The sequence below is a fragment of the Heloderma suspectum genome, chromosome 6, assembly GCF_057233095.1.
Source record: "Heloderma suspectum isolate Gila_16-S chromosome 6, 16-S_ref, whole genome shotgun sequence".
NCBI classification, from domain to species: Eukaryota; Metazoa; Chordata; class Lepidosauria; order Squamata; family Helodermatidae; genus Heloderma; species Heloderma suspectum.
Genome location: NC_139463.1, coordinates 79,844,212 through 79,867,570, shown reverse-complemented (window position 1 = coordinate 79,867,570; position 23,359 = coordinate 79,844,212). Strand labels below are relative to the sequence as shown.

The 23,359-nt window shown below is 45.5% G+C and overlaps 1 protein-coding gene and 1 pseudogene across 1 annotated transcript; both read left to right on the top strand.

Moving 5' to 3' along the window:
• Nucleotides 1-636: 636 nt before the first annotated feature.
• Nucleotides 637-2,470, top strand: LOC146341369 (olfactory receptor 10A2-like; annotated as a pseudogene).
• Nucleotides 2,471-20,154: 17,684 nt separating this feature from the next.
• LOC146341368 (olfactory receptor 10A2-like) lies at nt 20,155-21,093 on the top strand. The gene has a single exon (XM_084807400.1). It carries the CDS (start codon nt 20,155-20,157, stop codon nt 21,091-21,093), a length of 939 nt encoding a protein of 312 aa, XP_084663526.1.
• Nucleotides 21,094-23,359: the final 2,266 nt, after the last annotated feature.

Below are 23,359 nucleotides of genomic sequence, written 5' to 3'. Positions count from 1 at the left end.
TGTGGGGAATTTGAGTTAAATCCTTGAGTTATAAACATTAATCCTTAGTGCATTTTTATATTTTGCATTACATTGGAGTCATTGTCAAATACATCCCACTGTTTTTTGTTGTTGGTTTTGTTGCTTTTAAATTATTATGACTTAATTCAGGTCTATTTCATCCCAATATCTGATCAGCAAAGTGTTTGTTACAAGTTTACAATGGAACTAATAACTACATCTTGGTTATGGCTGTTTGCTTGAGATTGCTTGTTTGAAGTTGTTTTAAATATATGTTCTCTTGTGTATATTATCTGTTCGTGTGTGTTTTTATGTAAATAGCTTTTAATCTCTGTCTACTATATTTTTTAGTGTTTTTAACCTTTGTAAACTGCCCAGAGAGCTTTGGTTATTGGGCGGTACAGAAATGTTGTTCATGATGATGATGATGAATTGGACTTTTGTGGTGATGTTAAGCATTATTTAAACTAGCAATGCAATGCTTGCCATGGAGTTTGCTCTGGAGCCAGCTAGGCCTGACACCCCCATATTGAGGAACAGATTAAACTCCTAATGATAATCTAGAATTCACTGCTTTTGTTGGTCTTGCATGGTTTCCAAGACTTTACTTCTGATTTTTAATTCCAGAGATTAAGAATGACATGGCCCAATCAGACTATAATCAATCAGTTTATTCTTTAGGGATTTTCCAACCTAGGCCAACTCCAGATTCTCCTGTTTGCTGTCTTCCTGGCTATCTAAGTATCTATGCAGTGTCTGTGATGGGCAACTTAGTCGTCATCTTGCTAACAAGAATGGACACCAGCTTGGACACCCCTATGTATTTCTTCCTCCAAAACCTCTCTTTTGCAGAAATTGGTTGCATAACAAATATTGTTCCTAAACTCCTTGTCAACTTTCTATCAGAGAAAAAGACCATCTTTTTATCTGGATGCAAGCTGCATATTGTCACCCTGCTTATTTAACTTATATGCAGAGTACATCATGAGAAATGCCGGGTTGGATGAATCAGAGGTCGGAATTAAGATTGCTGGGAGAATTATCAACAACCTCCGATATGCAGACGATACCACCCTAATGGCAGAAAGCGAAGAGGATCTCAAGAGCCTCTTGTTGAGGGTGAAAGAGGAGAGTGCAAAAGCTGGTTTGAAACTCAACATTAAAAAAATGAAGATCATGGCATCTGGCCCCATCACTTCCTGGCATATAGAAGGGGAAGAAATGGAAGCAGTGACAGATTTTACTTTCTTGGGCTCCAAGATCACCGCAGATGGTGACTGTAGCCATGAAATTAAAAGACGCTTGCTCCTTGGGAGGAAAGCTATGGCCAACCTAGACAGCATAGTAAGAAGCAGAGACATCACCTTGCCGACAAAGGTCCGTCTAATCAAAGCTATGGTTTTCCCAGTAGTAATGTATGGCTGTGAGAGCTGGACTATAAGGAAGGCTGAGCGCCGAAGAATTGATGCTTTCGAACTGTGGTGCTGGAGAAGACTCTTACGAGTCCCCTGGACTGCAAGGAGGTCAAATCAGTCCATCCTAAAGGAAATCAACCCTGAGTGCTCATTGGAAGGACAGATCCTGAAGATGAAGCTCCAATATTTTGGCCACCTAATGCGAAGAGAAAACTCCCTGGAAAAGACCCTGATGCTGGGAAAGACTGAAGGCAAAAGGAGAAGGGGACGGCAGAGGATGAGATGGCTAGATAGCATCACGGATGCAATGAATATGAACTTGAGCACGCTCCGGGAGAAAGCGCAGGACAGGAAGGCCTGGCGTGCTATGGTCCTTGGGGTCATGAAGAGTCGGACACGACTGAACGACTGAACAACAACAAGGCACAGATATATTTCATCTTCTTCTTTGTGACCATAGAATGCTTCCTGTTTATCATCATGGCATATTACCGCTTTGTTGCCATTTGCTACCCTCTGCGGTATGCCATCACAATGAACAGAAAATTCTCTGTGCTACTGGTGATATTCACATGGACTGCAAGATTTCCTATTGGGACTATACAGAGTACATGGCTCTTTAACTACCCATTCTGTGGGTCCAATGCAATTTCTCATTTCTTCTGTGATGCCCCACCCATTCTACAGTTGGCTTGTGGAGACACTTACAAATTTGAGCTCTTTTCCCTTATCGGAACTCTTATAATTATACTATTTCCCTTCACAATGATTTTGATCTCCTACATCCATATTATACACACCATCCTGAAATTGCCTTCAACTGAGGGAAGACATAAGGCTTTCTACACTTGCTGTTCACACATCATGGCAGTGAATCTTTTCTATGGCTCAGCCAGTCTGACACACTTCAGACCCAAGTCAAGCTATTCCTCAGAAAGCAGATACTTTCTCTCTCCTACATTTTCACACCCATGTTAAACCCCATTATCTATAGCCTGCAGAACAAGGAAGTTAAAGGTGCCTTAAGTAGGTTGCTTAGTAGGAAAATATGTTGATGGAGATGTAACAACTACAAAAAGTTTAACATTTAAAAATCAGAAGTGATTCGCTTGCTGAATTGTTGTACAATACACCAGTGACTTTGCAGATCTAGGATTGTAACCTTCAGACAACTTCTATGAGTTAGGAGCACTGCTTCAGTGAATGATGAGATAGGTGATTCCTTACATTTCTTGGGGAAACAGTGGAATGATGGTGCCCATTCTGTCTCAGTGCAGGGGGAAATAAATATTTGGGTTTACTTGTGTAAGTAATAAGGGTGCAATCCTATTGGGATAGGCAGCCACCTCCAAACTCAGAGACAAATGCCTATCCAATGCAGGGCAGGAGAAGCATGGAGGGTATTGTTCCCTCTGTTCTTCAGCCGTCCTGCATTCATGGCTAGACAGCAGATTTTGGCTGTCTAGCCATGGGAAGTTGGAGCAGGGCAGGTGGACACAGACCAACGCATAGGATGTGTCTGAATGGCATGTCCGCCCTCCTTGCCCTGGCACACCCCCAGGAATACCCCATTTTCACCACTCCACTCTCCTCTTCCGAGCGCAGAGTGCTGGGCTGATCTATGCTGCCTACATGGCATTGTGGGAGGGGGCAAAGATCGGTTCTCAGTGAACCGACCTATCCCTGTCTTCTAGCCTCTGACCAGTAGCCATAGGATTGCGCCCTGAGAGACTGATAATGCCTTTACAATTATATTGACCACTTTAAACTCTAGAGGGGGAGGAATACTGAGCTGAAAGTTCTTAGAGAAGGGATATTACATTGTCGTATGTGGACATCTTTCATTAACTTTGAAAGTAAGGTGTCATAGATGGATCAATGTGTTTCTCATGCAGTAGCTGGTAGACAGCTTCTAAAATATTAGCTCTAGATGCTGATGTGTTCCATGTGTGATCATCTATGTGGGTGGTAGTAATAATAAACTTTCCAAAAGTACCTTGAATCCTCAACTTGCAATTTGATTGACCCATGGCAGAAACATGGTATTTTACATGTTATATTCTGTGTCATCCTACTCTCCTGTTCTGTTTGGGGTTTTTTTTTTTTGGGGGGGGGTAAATTGACTCATAAACAAATGTTTATTTTCAAAAAAAATGGACACAAATGTGACTGTTGTGCATCAGATGATTTGGCAAATTTAGACAGAATGCTGTCATCCATTGAGGAGGCTCTCACAGCTGTCTTCTCAAGTGAGAGGTTCCCTGCACATGGGTGGAGAATATTAACTATTTTATGCTCAATCCAGATTGAGCATAAAATTAAAATTAAAATTAAAATTGTGGTCCTTTCACCCATAATACTGTCTCATGTCTTCATTCTGGTGTGTGTGTGTGTGTGTGCACGCACTCAAACATAACAGCAATCAAGCAGGAAAATAACAGATTAGCCAGCGTGATTACAGGCAAAGAGGAAAAATGTGTCTTGCAATTTGCAGTCTCTCCTAAATGGCATCAAGAAGAGGAAACTGTACATTTTTGGGAACTGCATATAAATATTGCAGTGTGGAATGCTCCTCTCCAGAGTTTTTGTCATCTACCCATGCCCTTTTCCAGAAGACTCTATTCCATTTCCCCTCTCCCTTCGTTTTCTATTTTTCCTCCGGGACTCAGCATTCATGAGCAATTTTCCCTCAGTTATTTTTGGTACTTCTACAAAAACCTTGGGGTTCTCCTAAGACTGCTATGTCCTCCTCATGTATGGATGATGCTACATAAGGATTCCCACTCTGAGAATCAGTTCACTATTAGTATATAGGATACACATTCCCTTACTGTTTATCTGCATGAATTTACAAGCATGTGCACTAAGCTCTATTCATCATGGAGATATCACCCCTACTCAGTGCCCTCACCCTTGACATCTGTTTTGCAGCAGCCGTGTTTCTCCCACTGCTGGTAGCACATATCTTACAGGCTGATGGTTGACATTTTTCCTACAGATGTCCATGTGGAACTATGCTATATGATGATGTAGTGTCATTGTAGGGAGAAAAATTCCTCCATTAGGAGTGTTGCTGCTAGTGGTAAGAATGTCCTCTCTCTCTCTCTCTCTCTCTCTCTCAGCCTGGCTTTTCAAAATCCCTACTTGTGAAATCTCCAAAATGACATCCTATGAAGAGTCATCAGGACTGACACAGGAGGGTCCCCAACCAATGACATCAATACTGTCTTTGGGGAGCTGATGATTCTGGAGACATCTGAGGACATCATACATGGGAGCCAGATAAGCATGGGCTGTCTTGGAGGCTGGACCAACAGCTCTGGACCAGCTAGCTGGGGTCAGACAAGAAGACCAGGATTGCTACAAAGGTGGACAACAAGAAGGGTGGACAAAAGAGAAGGAAGAGGATGATGAGGGGAGATGAGCTGAAGTATGTGATTTGGAGTCAGGCAGAGAGAGGAGGTGAGAGTGAAGATAGAGCAAAGGGAAGAAGAAATCTGGCATGTTGAGAGAGAGACAGACAGACAGACAGACAGACAGACAGAGACAGAGAGAGTAGAAGCTGACAGAAGCAACCAGAATGAAAGAGAGTCTTGGGGAAGGAAGAAGGAAAGCAAAAGGAAAGAAGGGCCATTGAATGAGATGACAGAGGGGACCTACAGGAGCCCAGTCAGGGTAGAGGGCTATTCCACCATCTAGAAGAGCAGTTGCCTCCCTACTCTTGGCAAGTCAGGCTGGTGGGAAATAACTCTGCGGTCTCCCACCTTCCTGGGTAAGTTGGGAAGTGGTGTCACAAACATAAATTACACCATTTGACTGCTCTCCATGGAAAAAAAGTATGGGAGGGGCCTCATGATGTCAATCCAAGAAATTGTTGTAGGCAAAGGCCAGGAGAACCATGAGAAAAAGGAAGACAGCACTGTGATCCCCACACAGCATTCCTGGGAAACATCTCCCCCACCCCACCCCCTTGCAGCCACCAAAGGCTGCATGCCTGTGTCATATTTCAGCTGCTTTCTAACTTAAATTCCACTGATTTTCAATGGGTTTACACTAAATATGAATGAGTCTAAATCCAACCAAAAATAATTTTATCAGGGCTGTCATACCCTACTATTATTACCAAAAATGAAGGAAAATAAAATATTTCAATCTGCTCAAGCTTGCCAGGATCTCCACTCTCCACTGTCCTTGGGAGTGAGTGAAATAGAGGGTCTGAGGTCAGATGTCCCATTCCTCCCAGAGCCCATGGTACCCCCACTGTGGTTTGATAAAGGTACTCTATAAGGCCTTGGCCCCAAACGCCACTGAGTAAGTAATGCAATGTTCCTCGGAATTACTTCCCTATCCCTAATAGGGATGTACGATAGTCACTTACCTTTTCAAAGGGTGACATTTGCGGTGGGGGGGAGGCACTCCGTCCCTGCCCCTGAAATTCTCCCCGGCTGGCTCCGCTCTGCAGTGACTCTGCGGAGTCGCAAGCCGGGGCTGCCCACAGCTGGACATCCAGCCACTGGGCAGCTTGCACAGGGACGTAAATGGCGGCTGCTGTAGCGGCCGCCATTTGCGTCCCTGTATTCAGCTGTGATAGGCTATGAGAAGACTTACGTTGCCTATCACGTGTGGGTTAAAAAAAAAAAAAAGCGTACACAAATGGCAGCAGCTATGGCCGCTGCCATTTGTGTTTCCTATTTTTGGTTGTCTTCGTCTACGTAAATATTTACGTATTACGTAAATATTTATGTCTGCTACACTATTTGCGTTCCCCCTTAGTTTTGCCATCTTAGTCTACATAAATATTTACGTAGACTAAGACAACCAAAAATAGGGAATGCAAATGGCGGCGGACATAGCCGCCATTTGTGTACGTGTGTGTGGGTTTTTTTTTTAACCCAGACGTGATAGGCTATGTAAGTCTTTACACAGCCTATCACGAATGGGGGGGGGGACTGCAAATGGCGGCAGCGGCCAGTTGGAAGACCAGCCGCTGCCACCGCCTTCACCGAAGCCACCGCTGGAGCCACCGCCATCCGGAACATCTGCCCCAGGTAAGTCTCGTCCCTGGGGGGATCCACGGGGGCAGGAGGGTGGCTGGCCGTTCTGCCACAGAGTTCGGGGGGCTGAATGCACTGGCATTCGGCCTCACCGAGATCTGTGGTGGAATTCTCTGACATCCCTACACTGGAAGCACTCAAGACGAGGCTGGACAGCCATCTGTCAGGGATTCTCAGACTTGGATTCCTGCACTGAGTAGGGGGTTGGACTCGATGGTCTTGTAGGCCTCTTCCAACCCTATTATTCTATGATTCTATGAACTTCTTCATAGGGATACTGGAGAAATCTGCTGCATACTCAAATGAGGCTGGATTCCAAAGAATCCAAGCTCCAGAATCTGTGGTGGACTAGCCACACTCACCTTTGGGTCCAGAGGAGTCCCAATGAGGTGGCTCTCCAGTTTTCTAAAAAAGACATATGCTTGTGATCATTATGATCATCACAAGAAAGTTACAGCTATAAATGGTGTATTTTATGCTATTTGCAGCCATAAAGCACTTACTTATACCTAAATACAGACACAAAGTGCTGCAATTTAGGTATAAGTAAGTTCTTTACAGCTGCAAATAGCATCAAATATACCATTTATCCCTGCAATTTTCCCGTGATAGGCTAAGGGCAGCTGCCATTAGCGTGTCTCATTTTTTAGAAAGCTGGAGAGCCACTCTGCCAACTCCAGCAGATGTGGCAGGGCTCTGGAGGACTTTGTGGGGCCCCAAGCACCCTGAATTACCCTGGCTTTAAAAGGGGTTAGATAAATTCCTGGAGGAGAAGGCTATCAATGACTACTAGGCCTAGTGGCTATGAGCTACTTCCAGTATCAGAGGCAATACAACTATGTACACCAGTTGCTAGGGTCCATGGATGGGCGGGGGGTGTTTTTGCACTCGCGTCTTGCTTGTGGTTTCCTGGTCGACAGCTGTTGTTCACTGTGTGAACAGAATGCTGGAGTAGATGGACCTTTGGTCTGATCCAGCATGGCTCTTCTTATGTTCTCATGTTTATTCCACTGACTTTCCATGTGCTCTAACCAAGTATCTCTGTCAGCTCCCTCTCCTAACTGACTTTCTCCACTGACCATCATGCTATTTTGGTTCCTATTATCCAGAATTCTGCCACTCTTTCTTCTGTTACACCCCCTAATTTGCTACATGTGCATACAGAGTTGCAATGGGGTGATGCATTCCACCTCAGCTCAGATACCAGCAACAAGATTCACCAATACTCTCTTCGGAGATTTGATTTCTATAAATCCAGAGTCCAAAGACTAAAGAATTGCAATTTTAAAACTTTAAATTGGGATTATCCCTGGTAAATTTATACATTTAAACATATATTTATTTAGGGAGCATAACTTCCAGAACAAATATTCACTTACACAGAATAACAGATACCAATTCTAATATCCTAACCAAATATAACAGATTCCCCTTTTCATCAACAGCTGTCCTCACCACCAGCTTTCATCTATATCTTTTCTATCTCCCTGATCCCACTCTCCCTATTAATTCTCTTTGACTTCTCACTACTTATGTGTATGCCTAACTCTGCCCTGTAATACCTTTCACCACCTCTCACCATTTTCACTGTTTCTCCCCTATGAGGGAAGGTTGCAACAGTTGGGATTGTTTAGCTTGGAAAAAGGGAGAGTAAGAGGAGTGTACGATAGAAGTGTACGAAATTATGCATGATGTGGATAGGGAGACATTTTTCTCCCTCTCTCACAATACTAGAAACAGGGACATCACATGAAGCTGATTGGTGGGAGCTTCAAAGATAAAAGGAAGTACTTCTTCTCACAGCACACAGTGAAACTATGGAATTCACTACCACAACATGTAGTGATGGCCACCAATTTGGATGACTTTAAAAGGGGTTAGATCTCCTGGAAGAGAAGTCTCTCAATGGCTACTAGTCTTGATAACTGTGTGCTACCACCAGTATCAGGGACAGTATGTCTATGTAAACCAGCTGCTGGGGAACATGGGTGGGAAGGTGCTGTTGGGGTCATGCCCTGCTTGTGGCTTCCTGATCAACAGCTGGTTGGTCACTGTGTGAACAGAATGCTGGAGTGGATGGACTCTTGGGCTGATCCAGCATGGCTCTTCTTGTGTTCTTATCTTAACTCCACTGACTCCTCATGACCTCTATCCAGTTATATCTGTCAATGCCCCCTTCTAACTGACTTTCTCAACTGACTCTAACTCCACCCATCATGCCATTTTGGTTCCTACCATCTAACATTCTGCCACTCATTCTTCCATTATCACCCACACTATCTTCAGAAGTTTGACTTCTATAAATCCAGAATCCAAAGACTAAAGAATTGCAATTTTAAAACTTTAAATTGGGATCATCCCTGGTAAATGTGAGTATTTCCAATGATATTGCAACTGGGAAATGATAATTGAAGTAGCTGGGAAATGAATTGAAAAGGTAATGGTAAATCAAATGTTTCTTCTTTTACAAGAAATCTAGTTTTGGATGAAACTCATGAAATGGCAAAGTTCTGCTGTTTTGTTTTGTTTTCTGTTCCCTGATGAGTACCATAACATGCACAGTACTGTGCAGTTGTGTATTGCTATCACAATCCTGATTCCTAGTAGCAAAGAAGAGGAAGATATTTGATAACTTGGACAGCTCTTTGTTCTCTCCAGGAGGTATATCACATGGAGTACATGGTAGTAAAGTGGGATAAGTCCTACTTATAGTAGACTTATTGAAATGAATGAAACTTAAGTTAGTCATGGATAACTTCAATTCCATTTATTTCAGCAGATCTACTATAAGTATGACCTATGTTGGATTTTACCCAATAGATTTATAAGAGTTATAGCTCTCTTGCATTTACGATATGAATTCAGTCCGTGTACAAGATGGACTGGGCCAAATGAAAATATAGTTATCTATTTTATCCTTCCAACTCACACTTCTTTCTATGTCCTTGATAATTAGCTTCTAGGCACAGCTCTTTAGATCCAAGGGACTTGTTTCAACAGCTTCCTCATGGGAGAAGATATATTATAATCAGAGCTTCACAGAGAAAAATTTAAATATTCATCAGACAACATTGTTGATCCACTCTCTATTGCTGAGCCAAGAAGCAAAAAAGTGATCATAGAAAGAAAAGAAGTCCTTCCACCTCTGCAATGGTAAATAAATAAATAAATAAGCAAATGACAGAGATAGTTGGCTGCTCATGATTTGTTTCATTAAATTCAGCCAATCAATGGTGCTACCTCTCTGATCATTTTCATTTCTTGGGATATGGAATAATCTATTTTACCCAATTACCCAATCTATTGTGGAGCCAAGAAGGAAAAAGTGATCATGGAAAGAAAAGAAGTCCTTCCACCTCTGCAATGGTAAATAATAATAATAATAGTAATAGTAGTAGTAGTAGTAGTAGTAGTAATAATAATAATAATAATAATAATAATAATAATATAACAGAGATAGTTGGCTGGTCAATCAATGGTGCTACCTCTCTGATTATTTTCATTTCTTGGGACATGAATAATCTACTTGTCTAGATCTTGTCCAAGAACAGATGGTAGACAAAATGCATTCCCTTCTTTGTTACTGAATTCATGTAGATATGGCATTAATATCCCATCCTTCCTTCAAAGAGCTCACAGCAGTGGATCTGAGAACATCCCATTCCATTCTCACAAAAAACATGTGAGGTTCATTAGGTTCTGAGAGAGATGGTCATAGCCCACCTGGTTAACTATATCTTAAACAAGGGATTTTAATCAAGATTTATGCATTACTGTATCCATTATGGCATGCTGGCTGCCTTGGTGCAGGACTTGGTAGAATCGTAAGGATAAGAAAAATGAAGGGATCCCAAGAAAAGACAACAATTACCAAGCAGCTGAAAGAGGGTGAGTAGTTTCTTGAGTACATCATGAGAAATGCCGGGTTGGATGAATCAGAGGTCGGAATTAAGATTGCTGGGAGAATGATCAACAACCTCCGATATGCAGACGATACCACCCTAATGGCAGAAAGCGAAGAGGATCTAAAGAGCCTCTTGTTCAGGGTGAAAGAGGAGAGTGCAAAAGCTGGTTTGAAACTCAACATTAAAAAAACGAAGATCATGGCATCTGGCCCCATCACTTCCTGGCATATAGAAGGGGAAGAAATGGAAGCAGTGACAGATTTTACTTTCTTGGGCTCCAAGATCACCGCAGACGGTGACTGTAGCCATGAAATTAAAAGACGTTTGCTCCTGGGGAGGAAAGCTATGGCCAACCTAGACAGCATAGTAAGAAGCAGAGACATCACCTTGCCGACAAAGGTCCGTCTAATCAAAGCTATGGTTTTCCCAGTAGTAATGTATGGCTGTGAGAGCTGGACTATAAGGAAGGCTGAGCGCCGAAGAATTGATGCTTTCGAACTGTGGTGCTGGAGAAGACTCTTACGAGTCCCCTGGACTGCAAGGAGGTCAAATCAGTCCATCCTAAAGGAAATCAACCCTGAGTGCTCATTGGAAGGACAGATCCTGAAGATGAAGCTCCAATATTTTGGCCACCTAATGCGAAGAGAAAACTCCCTGGAAAAGACCCTGATGCTGGGAAAGACTGAAGGCAAAAGGAGAAGGGGACGGCAGAGGATGAGATGGCTAGATAGCATCACGGATGCAATGAATATGAACTTGAGCACGCTCCGGGAGAGAGCGCAGGACAGGAAGGCCTGGCGTGCTATGGTCCATGGGGTCATGAAGAGTCGGACACGACTGAACGACTGAACAACAACAAGTTTCTTGAGATCAGGTGATGATATCTCTGGTGATTAATTTATGATCCTTTTCTCTACTTCTGTTGCTTTAAGACTTCTTCCGGGGACAATCAGGGAGACCTTACTGAAGTCAGTCTCAGAAGTTGGTGTGGAAACACTGTGTATTATGGAGCTGGGTAAGGAATGATACTCCCACGTATTGGGAGAATCATTCTACACATCGAGAAAAATATTGGCATTGGGGCAGAGAGGCGGGTGCTATGTATGGAAAAATGAAGGACAGATTATTTGGAAGACTTGCTATTAATGCTGCCAGTACTTGTACTTGTCAGGAAGTGAATAGTCATTCTTTCCCCCCCCCCATTTTCTAATACAGAAATCTAATATAAAGAAAAGTGGTAATAACAGATAACGTAACAAATATGTACACCACCTTGGCTTTAGATAGGTACACATCAAGATGAGTGAATGAGGTAATCTGTATCTTTATATTTCAGAATGTGTATGTCTGTGTGTCACTATGTGCGTTCTTCACAGTTTTCTATATCTTCAAATGAAGCTTATAAGGGACTGGGAGGGATGAGAAGCAAAGGATTTAGAGGGAAGGCTAAATATTTATAAAAATATTTAGGAGGATCTTTATAGTTGTGAATGCTGGATTCATGAATACACCTTGATTCAATTAATGTCAATGAGATTGTTGTCTGCCTGCCTGCCTGCCTGCCTGCCTGCCTCTGTCTCTGTCTCTGTCTCTGTCTCTGTCTCTGTCTTTCTCTCTCTCACACACACACATACATGTATAACCCTTTACATTGGAAGTATCTTGAAATCTTGTACTCAGAGTAGATGAATCCAATGGTCGATTATTGTTAATTATTATTATTTTTTAAAAAAATCAACATGTAATTCTAAGGTCAGAGCCCTCCATCTATCCAAAGACCTGGCAGAATAATGAGGAATAATGGAGGCAATTTCACCTCTTGTTCCTCCTAAAAAATAAATCCAGCTAGATGGGGTTCTGAGCAATCCAGAGGTGGAGACATTAATGGAGACATCAATGGAGAGGCTGTAGGATACTGCAGGTACATTCTGGGATTACATTACATAATTGCATTTATCTCCCACCTTTTTTTCCTCAAAGGAACCCAATCCTATTCTGAACCTCTTCCTTGCCATTTTATCCTCATATCAACCCTGTGAGGTAGCTTGGGCTGAGAGTCAGTGACTGGTCCAAACTCACATGGTGAGCTTCACAGCCGAGTGGGGACTGAAACCCAGATCTCCTGAGCCACTGTCCAGCAGTCTAACCACTCCACCATTGGATCCTTGGGATCACATTGGGATTAAAATATGACTTTGTCTGCATCGAAAGCAATAATTATTTCTTAAACTTAATTCACAAGCTTCTATGGAAAACTGTATTGTGTGTGTGTGAGAGAGACAGACAGACAGACACACACACACACACACAAACACAGGCAGTCAGAGAGAGAGACAAAGACACAAACACAGAGAGACAGAGAACGACAGAGAGACAGAGAATGAAAACTGTGGAATGGGGACTCTTGAGGTCAAGCTTTTAGATACAGCCTAATGCCATGTACTCCCCTTCATGGATCACTGCCTTGTTGTGGCAAAGGGGCTTGCATAACTCAGTTAAGCCTTAAGCTATGCCATGCAGGGCCACCCAAGACGGACAGGTCATGGCGGAGAGTTCCGACAAAATGTGGTCCACTGGAGAAGGAAATGGCAACCCACTCCAGTATTCTTGCCAAGAAAACCCCATGGAACGTATCACAAGGCTAAAAGAGATGGTGCCGGAAGATGAGCCCCTCAGGTCAGAAGGTGTCCAATATACTACTGGGGAACAGCAGAGGGAATTTCCAAGTATCACCAGAAAGAGTGAAGCGGCTGGGCCAAAGCTGAAAGGACACGCAGCTGTGGATGTGTCTGGTAGTGAAAAGAAAGTCTGATGCTGTAAAGAACAATATTGTTTAGGAATCTGGAATGTCAGATCAATGAATCAAGGTAAGCTGGAGGTGGTCAAACATGAGATGGCAAGATTGAACATCGACATCTTGGGAATCAGCGAACTAAAATGGACAAGAAAGCACGAATTTAATTCAGGTGACCATCGTATTTCCTACTGTGGGCAAGAATCCCTTAGAAGAAATGGAGTAGCACTCATAGTCAACAAAAGGGTGGGAAAAGCAGTACTGGGGTACAATCTCAAAAACAATAGATCTCAGTAATCCAAGGCAAACCTTGGATTCAATATCACAGTAATTAAGTCTATGCCCCAACCACTGATGCTGAAGAAGCTGAGGTTGATTGGTTCTATGTAGGGATATCAGAGAATTCCATGATGGATCTCGGTGAGGCCAAATGCCAGTGCATTCAGCCTCCCCAAATCCATCGCGGAACAAAACCCTTTCCCCCCCAACCCAAGAAAAGCACGGGACAATGTCCCCACCGCCCCTACCCCACGAAAGGCATGTGAAACAGAGCACTTACCTTCTCCCGTCCGTGCTGCTTTACGAATGGCAGCCGTCCTGCGGCCGCCATTCGCTTCCTCCTCTTCATAGCCATGATAGGCTATGTAATACTTACGTAGCCTATCGCGGCTAACACAGGGACGCCGTTTGTGTCCCTGCAGAGGCCATGATAGGCTACGTAAGTATTTATGTAGCCTATCACGGCGGGGGGGGAGCATACGCAAATGGCGGCGGCTACCACCATTTGGTACGCTGGGTTTTTTCCCCCTCTGCCATGATAGTCTATGTAAGTATATGGCAAACCTAGACAGCATAGTAAGAAGCAGAGACATCACCTTGCCGACAAAGGTTCGTATAATCAAAGCTATGGTTTTCCCAGTAGCAACGTATGGCTGTGAGAGCTGGTGTCAGGGTGGACACTGAGACCATAGAATCCCAGAGTAGTTCTGATTCGGAGGAAGAGCAGTCGCTCCTGGGAGAGGAGCGTGCCCCTTTTTCCCAGGGCCCGCAGCTGACAGAGATTCCTCCCACCCACATTCCTAGATTAGAAAGCAGTCCAGGGAGTGACCCAGAACCGATAGCAGACTTGATGGATGCGCGGCGCAGACGCAGAGAGCGGCGCCAAATGGAGGGCGCGGAAAGGAGGCGTAGCGCCCAGTTGGCGCTCAAAGAATGGTTGAGCCCAGAGGATCCAAGGGAAAAGGGGAGGGATTCTCCCTAGTCCTTATATTCAGGGGTCTGCCAGTAACTGCCTTTCAAACGGGGACCAACTGTTCCAACTTAGGGCATAGGGATGCTGCTGCTCAGATCTAGTTGCTACCTGTAAAGTTGTTAAGTTGTAAAAGAAGAATAAAGCTTTGAAAAGAATCCCTTTGTCTGCATCTGGACTTGGCTACTGGATTAGACTGAGAGAGCCCTCCAAGGAGCCCTTGACAGCTTGGTCCCAGTTAGTCTTTTTTTTTTTTCTCTCCTCTCTCTCTCTTTTCTCCTACTGCCTTATGGAGGGTGCTGGGAACCCAACGGTGCAAGCTCTGGCGCAAGAGAACCAGATGCTCCGTGATCAGATGGCTCAACTGACAGCTGCCATGCAGAATCTACAGGCAGCGTTTCAACCCCCCCGCCACCTCCGATTCCCACATGCTGCAAGTGCCCGGTGGCTTTGCCAGAGAAGTTTTCTGGTGAGAAAGGACTTTTTTCAGATATTCAGGGCCCAGTCAGAGCTGTACATACATCTTAGACCTGAGGATTTCCAGACGGAACAGGTTCGTGTGGGTTTCATCATTACCCTACTGTCAGGCATGGCAGCTAAATGGGCTTCGGGGCTCCTACTCGCTAATGGCCCCCTGCTCGAGGACTATCAGGGTTTCATGACAGCCATGGCATGTTTTTTCAGTGACCCCCTGCGCACGCAGATGGCTTCTCGGGAGATTCACCCCCTCCAGCAGGGCAAGGACTCAGTTTCCAGCTACGCGACAACCTTTCGCTTGCTGATGCAGGATTTACAATGGAATGATGCTGCGCTAGTGGCTCAGTTTTTGGATGGTTTGAATGACGAGATCTTAGATGAGTTGGCGCGCATGCCCTGCCCGCCTACTTTGGAGGAGCTCATCCAGACCTGCCTTCAGATAGATAGTCGTCTGGAGGGGCGCCACCAGACCCAGCGGGGTGCCGGGAACCGGGATTTCCCTCCTCCCATTCTCCCACGTTTCCTGCCTCCTTCCCCACCCCCCGCTCCGGTGCTGGGGGTGGAGGAGACGCCGATGCAGCTGGGGGCTACCCGAGCCTCACTGCTGCCAGAGGAGCTTCAGCGCCGGCGAGTTGAGCGCCGATGTTTTCGTTGTGGAAGCCTGGGGCATTTCGCCAAGACCTGCCCAGTTAAATCCACGGCTCCGCTGCCTCCTCCTCCTCTCCTTCCCCCCCTCCTCCTCCTTGTCCCCAGGCTTGACTAGACTGCCCCCCAAGCTTGTTGGGGGCCTCCAGTGTGGGGGTCAGCTCCCCACCGGCTGGGTGCCTTCCCCAACCCCCCCACCCTCCCACCTGCGGTTGCATGTTCACCTCCGCTCCTCACAGCGGGGGTGTGTGTGGAGGCCCTGGCTTTAGTGGACTCGGGGGCTACAACCAGTTTCATGGATGAGACCTTCACCCTCTTACACGGGATTCCTACCCTGCCCCTTCCTGCCCCCTTTGCAGTGCAGACCATTGATGGGCATCCTCTCTCTTCGGGCAAGGTGACCCATATTACAGTTCCACTCACTCTACGCACCCAGTCCCACGTTGAGCAGATTCAATTTCACTTAGCCAAAGTTCCCTTATACCCAATTGTGCTGGGTTTTTCCTGGCTCTCTAAGCACAACCCTCAGATTTCTTGGGGGTTTCGGCAAATGGAGTTTGCATCTCCCTACTGCCGGGAGCATTGCCTCAAGGAGGAGGCGCCAGTCCCTGCCCAGGCTTTCACCCTTTCCCCCCCCTTCTCTGCTTCTGGCAGTCCTTCAGCTACCGTCATCCTCCCAGAGAAGTATGCAGCTTTTCGACATGTGTTTGACAAGAAGGAGACTGACCGGTTTCCCCCCCAAGGCCTGGCGGCAGCTGCGGTGCCTCACTCTTGGGAAGAGCTCCTTCACTCTGCACAGGCTCAGGATGATTTTGTTCGCACAAAGGTGCAGGAATTGGGGCTAGCCTCTGCCCCCCCCACTCTACCCCCTTTTCTTTGCGAGGTGGCCTGCTTTACCATTCCGGCTGGGTCTATGTGTCTTCTAGACCCCTCCGTGAGAGGGTCCTCCATCAGTGCCACGACTCCCCCACAGCAGGGCATTTTGGCGTCACCAAGACCCTGCATGGAGTGATGAGGGATTTTTGGTGGCCTCGTGTGTGTCAGGATGTCAGGTCCTATGTCGCCTCCTGCCCAACCTGCCAGCGAGCGAAGGCCCCCTCAGGCAAGCCCACAGGCTTGCTTCACCCCCTGCCTACCCCCTCAGGACCTTGGAAGCTGCTCTCCCTTGACTTCATCACTGACTTGCCTCGCTCACATGGTAAGACCACTATTCTGGTGGTGGTGGTTTTGTTTTCTAAGATGGCCCATTTCATCCCCTGCTTGGGGTTGCTCACAGCCAGGGAGATGGCAGAGCTGTTCGTGATGCATGTTTTCCGCCTCCACGGATGGCCCGAGGGCCTCATTTCCGATAGGGGGGCCCAATTCACTGCCCATTTCTGGAGGGAGCTACTGGCGTTGCTCCATGTGACACTCCGTCTTTCCTCCACCCACCATCCACAGATGGACGGTCAGACCGAGCACACCAATGCTACTCTGGAGCAATATCTGCGCTGTTATGTCAATTACCAGCAATATGACTGGGTTTCCTTGCTGCCTCTTGCAGAATTTGCTTATAACAATGCCTGCCAGGCTTCCACCCGCCAAACTCCATTTTTTGCCAATTTTGGTTACCACCCCAAGGCCTTCCCATCCACCCTAGCTCCCTCTTCGGTGCCAGCGACCTAGGACTTTTTAGAGGAGTTGCGAACAGTACTCCACCTCTTACAGGACTCCCTCGAGCAAGCCAGGACAGCCTACAAGGCCTCGGCAGACCGGCGGTGCCAGCCGGGTCCGTCTCTGCAACCGGGGGACTGGGTTTGGTTGTCCACCCAATACCTCCCCGCTCACTCACCTGCAAGGAAGCTCGCGCCTCACCACACGGGGCCTTTCCAGGTTACGGCCCAGATTAACCCTGTTGCTTTTCGCCTGGCTCTCCCCCCCTCCATGAAGATCCATCCTGTTTTTCACCGGTCCTTGCTGTCCCCCCTGGTTTCTGGCGACCCTCATCGCTCAGTCGGCTCCCCCCCATCGCCAGTGCTGGTGGAGGGGGAGGAGGAGTTTGAGATCGCGGAGATTCTGGACTCCCGCCTTTCTCGTGGCCGCTTGCAATATCTGGTTGACTGGAAGGGGTACGGGCCTGATGAGCGATCCTGGGAACCCGCAGAAAATGTGCATGCTCTGTTGCTGCTGCAGCGCTTCCACCAGCTGTACCCCCACAAGCCCGTGGCCCTAGGGGAGGAGCATGAGGGGGGGCCTCATGGGAGCGAGGATGATGTCAGGGTGGACACTGAACCAGTAGAATCCCAGAGTAGTTCTGATTCGGAGGAAGAGCAGTCGCTCCTGGGAGAGGAGTGCGCCCCTTTTTCCCAGGGCCCGCAGCTGACAGAGATTCCTCCCACCAACATTCCTAGATTAGAAAGCAGTCCAGGGAGTGACCCAGCACAGATAGCAGACTTGGTGGATCATGGCGCAGATGCAGAGAGCGGCGCCAAATGGAGGGTGCGGAAAGGAGGCATAGTGCCCGGTTGGCGCTCAAAGAACGGTTGCGCCCAGAGGATCCAAGGGAAAAAGGGAGGGATTCTCCCTAGTCCTTATATTCAGGGGTCTGCCAGTAACTGCCTTTCAAACGGGGACCAACTGTTCCAACTTAGGGCATAGGGATGCTGCTGCTCAGATCTAGTTGCTACCTGTAGAGTTGTTAAGTTGTAAAAGATGAATAAAGCTTTGAAAAGAATCCCTTTGTCTGTGTCTGGACTTGGCTACTGGATTAGACTGAGAGAGCCCTCCAAGGAGCCCTTGACAGCTGGACTATAAGGAAGGCTGAGCTCCGAATAATTGATGCCTTCGAACTGTGGTGATGGAGAAGACTCTTACGAGTCCCTTGGACTGCAAAGAGGTCAATTCAGTCAATCCTAAAGGAAAACAACCCTGACTGCTCATTGGAAGGACAGATACTGAAGCTGAAGCTCAAATATTTTGGCCACCTAATATGAAGAGAAAAGTCACTGGAACAGACCCTGATGCTGGGAAAGTTTGAAGGCAAAAGGAGAAGGGGACCGCAGAGTCTACGTATACAATACAATGTAATGAATATGAATTTGAGCACACTCCGGGAAAGAGTGGAGGACAGGAAGGCCTGGCATGCTATGTTCCATGGGGTCACGAAGAGCAGGACATGATTTAACGACTGAACAACAACAACAATACCATGTACTATATAACTGTGCACTTCCTTCCAGACCTACGGACTCACAATAATTACAGGATTACAGGTACAATGATACAAGAAATATCATTTGGTACTGTATAAAGACCATTCACTAAATCCACCTGGGTTATCTTGCATTCAGTTGTATGTCCTTTGCTTAACACAATTCTATTGTCTCGATTTCTGAAATTATGAATATTTTTTACATTACAAGTGAGACAATATAGATTTTGTTTTCCATTTTATTGAGAAACAGTATTCTGCCAGCAGTTACTAGCCATTGCTTCTGGAAAATTCTGAACACCTTTAGAGCAATCATAACCATGTGTACTTAATAGTAAGCTCCACTACGTTCACTGGGTCTGACTCTCTAGAAAATGTGCTTAGGGTAGCAGCCATAATTGTCATGGAGGTGTTCTCTCTCAGAGTTCTTTTGTGTGTATACCGAGAGAGCCAAACAAAATTCATGGATTTCAGAGTTGTCCCTTCCCTCTGGGGTTATACACACAACATGCTAACCCATAGTCAGTGGTTGAGTGTGGGCTGTTTTGCACTCTGGGTTGTTAAGAACATAAGAAGAGACATGCTGGATCAGACCAAAGATCCATCTAATCCAGCATTCTGTTACACAATGGCCAACCAGCTGTCCAAGGGAAACCACAAGCAGGACATGAGTTCAACAGCACCCCCCCATCAATGTTTCCCAGCAATTGGTGTACATAGGGATACTGTACACCATGGGTATGAACCATGGGTTAGTGTGTTGTCTGACCACAGCATGTTTCCACAGGGTGGGTTACTGTGTTGTCTGAACACAGTCAGGGTGGCTTGTTAACCACCCTTAACAACCCAATAACAAACCACTGGTTCTCAAGACAGTTTGTTTTTGAGAAAATAAGCCACACTGAATGGTTAACAAGCCACCCTGGCTGTGTTCAGAAAATACAATACCCCATGGTTCAACAAACAACCCAAGGTTCCAAACAACCCACACTCAACCACTGAATATGGGTTAGTGTGTTGTGTGAACAGCCCCACTGTCTAACATAATATAATTTTGTAGCACAAGAGACATCTTGGCTGTACAATAAAAGGTTTTAAAATATATTTTTAAAATAATTAGGTTCTATTAGGCTGAAAATTAATATTTGTGGAAATCATTAGAGCAGTCAATTAGCATGTCTGTTCAGGAACTATCAAGATAGTTATGGGGAAACAAGGTAAACCAACTATTTTTTTAATGGTTTACACCAGCAATGCAATGCTAATATAGGGTTTGTTCTGGATCCACCTTGGGCAGACATTCCAGCAGTGCAGAAAGGGTTTACCTCCCAGTGGTAATCTAGAATTGCTGCTATTATTGATCTCTGCATGTTCCAAATATTGCACTTCTATTTTTTTTTTAAAAAAAATTCTAGATAAAAAAGAATGACTTCGCCAAATCAGACTGTGATGATCAATGAGATCATTCTTTGGGGATTTTCCAACCTAGGCCAGCTCCAGATTCTCCTCTTTACTGTGTTTCTGGTCATCTACATAGCAGCTGTGATGGGCAACTTCCTCATCATTTTGCTAACAATAATGGACACCAGTTTGCACAGCCCGATGTACTTCTTCCTCAGAAACCTGTCCTCTGCAGAAGTTGGATTCATCTCAACTATTATCCCGAAGATGCTTGTGAACCTTCTCTCAGAGAAAAAGACCATCTCCTTATTAGGCTGCAAGGCACAAATGTATCTTGGCTTCTCCTTTGGAACTACGGAGTGCTTCCTTTTAGGAGCCATGGCATATGACCGTTTTGTTGCCATCTGCAACCCTCTGAGGTACATGGTTATCATGAACAGGAAGTTCTGTGTGCTGCTGGTGATGGCAGCATGGGCCTCAGGACACCCTGTTGGGACTATACAGGTTACCTGGTTGTTTAGTTTCCCATTCTGTGGGTCAAATACAGTTTCTCATTTCTACTGTGATCCTCCACCTATACTTCAGCTGGCCTGTGAAGATACTTACAGATTTGAGCTCTTTTCCCTCGTAGCAACTGTTATAGTTATAATATGTCCATTCACACTGATTCTGGCTTCCTATGTCTGTATTATTAATGTTGTCTTGAGGATGCCCTCATCTGAAGGTCAATGGAAAGCCATCTCCACTTGCTCTTCACACATCACAGTAGTGAGTCTGTTTTATGGCACAGCCAGTCTGACTTACTTGCAACCACGGTCTAACTATTCTCTAGGAATCAGCCATCTTCTTTCTCTCTCATATGTTATTGTCACACCCATGCTAAATCCCATTATCTACAGCCTGAGGAACAAGGAGATGAAGGATGCCTTCTGTAGGCTGGTGAGAGGGAAAACATGTGGATAAAGATGGCAAATATGTTTCAAAGTTAAAATTGACTGAATTGATGAGTGGTGGTAGAGTGTGTCATACGATTTGTTTCACATCTTAGGCTGTGACATTCAGATAAGTTATATAGGAGCTCTCCTGTATGGATAATGGTGCTCTTGCCCTGGCCCCTGGATAACAGATGGGTTGTGGAGTGGAGTTGTGATTGGGTGGTGGAGGGGGACAAGGTACAGTGGCTGGCTACACTTAATGCATTGCACTGGCAATTTGAGGCAGGTGTTGGCTGCTATTTCAGGACAAAGAAGGTTCACATGCAGCTCAGCCCAGCCTCTTTCTTTAGATGCAGTTCAGGAATAAGGGGCCAAGTAGCAAATCCCCACAACCACCGCCATCCACACTGGCAATGAGGGAACTTTTTCATGTCTACTCTGCTCTTACCTGGTCAAAGATAACACAACAATTAGCATCAATTTATGGTTACAACATGCCAGGACAGTGTGGGTGAGAATTATTAGGCATCAGTTTTGGTGAAGAATATTTCCTCAAAGCAGTCTCCCAAGGATAACCAGACTAGGAGAAGAGGTAGGAACACCTTTTGGGCATGCCTGAGTCTCCTGTCTAGGATTTGCTGGCACAGGGGGTGGAGACTGGAGACTTGGACAGGGCCGCCTCCCTCAACACCCCATTGGCTCTGTGGGGATGTTTACTGCTCCTGGTCAGAGCCAAGGTTGAGCCCACCCAATAATTTCTATCCCTGATCAGAATAGCTCTCATTGTCCTACCACGTGAGAATATTTGTTGCTTGTTGCAGACCCCATTCATGCATAAATAAAATTTAGGGTGCAGTTTTACCCTAAAATGTTGTGTCCTGCCTCTTTATCCACCACAATGAGATGGGTGATTCCTTACAGCTAACTTGCGAATAGTGAATTAATTGTGTTCATCCTTTTGCCTTTCAGGGCAAAATAAATAAATAAGTGCTATGGGTAGTATCCAACAGTTTCCCAACACTAGCACTAATTATGTTGCACTAGTGTAAACCTATGTTTGGGCAGTGCAACTAGTGCTTCCTGGCACACAGGAGGTTTGTCATGGGACATCTTTTGCTTTGGGAAGTTATCAGGCAGGGACACAGACAGCTTTCAGTCCTGCACAGATATCAAACACAATACACTGGATTTATTTGTTTATTTCATGTCTATGCCACCCAATATCCTAAGCTCTCCAGGCAGTTCACAAAAATGACAAACCATAGAATACAAGATGATAATTCATAGTGTGTGTGTATACCAATTTAAAACATTTCAAATGGCTAAAAACCATTTCAGTAAGACATTAGACCTGATAAAAGACAGCTGACATAAATGCCCCATTATATGCCACTAAATGACTGGGAGTAGAGGAAACCCTTAAGTTGCTGCCAAAAAGATGACAGTGTTGGCACCATGCAGGCCTCGGTGGGGAGACTGTTCCATAATCAGGGGGTCACCACTAAGAAGTGAATTCCACAACAAAATTCCACAATGAAATTCTAAAGGAAGTTTCTGAGGGTTGGATCAAGGAAGGGGACATCTATGAGAGGAAGGACTCCACTCGTGCACCAGGAAAAGGCTCCCTGTGCCAAATGAAATTTGGCAGGTCAGCTCCCCTCCATGTCTGCAAAGGGGCCCCTAGGTTTCATGTATTTATCATGAAAACTGAAAATGTTATGTCCATTTCTGTGTTCCCATGCAAGTCAATGGGAAAATGCCCAAAGCAAGAGGTCCGGATATCCAAATCTCACTTCGGATCTGGAACTGAGTCAAAGTGAAGGGGGTCCGAATTAGTCTGAGGGGGTCTGAATTAGTCTGATCAGGAGGGTCCGAAGCAGCAACTGAAGTGAAGCGGGGGCTCTGTGCACAGCCCTACTTTTACCATAGTTCCAGATATGATATGACACTGCCCACTTTCCCACAATTCACCGACGTCTGAATAAACAGTGGTGTAGGGCACAATCTTATGCATATTTAGACAGAAAAAAGTCCAACAGTACTCCACATACCTTAGCCAGTCATCCTAGATAGGGGATGCTGGGAGTTGTAGGACCATTTTTCCTGTCTAAACATGAAGAGGATTCCACCCCGAGTCAATGAGATAATATTCCCTGGTGGCCCTGGCAGGCAGTTTGGGTTCTCTCCCCTGGGCCCCCACTTGAGACCAAAGATTGCTCAGAGAAGTATATCTGCTAATGTTCTCTGCAATCAGAAGGATTTTAGTGGAAGCTAGGAATACTTGATATCCAGTA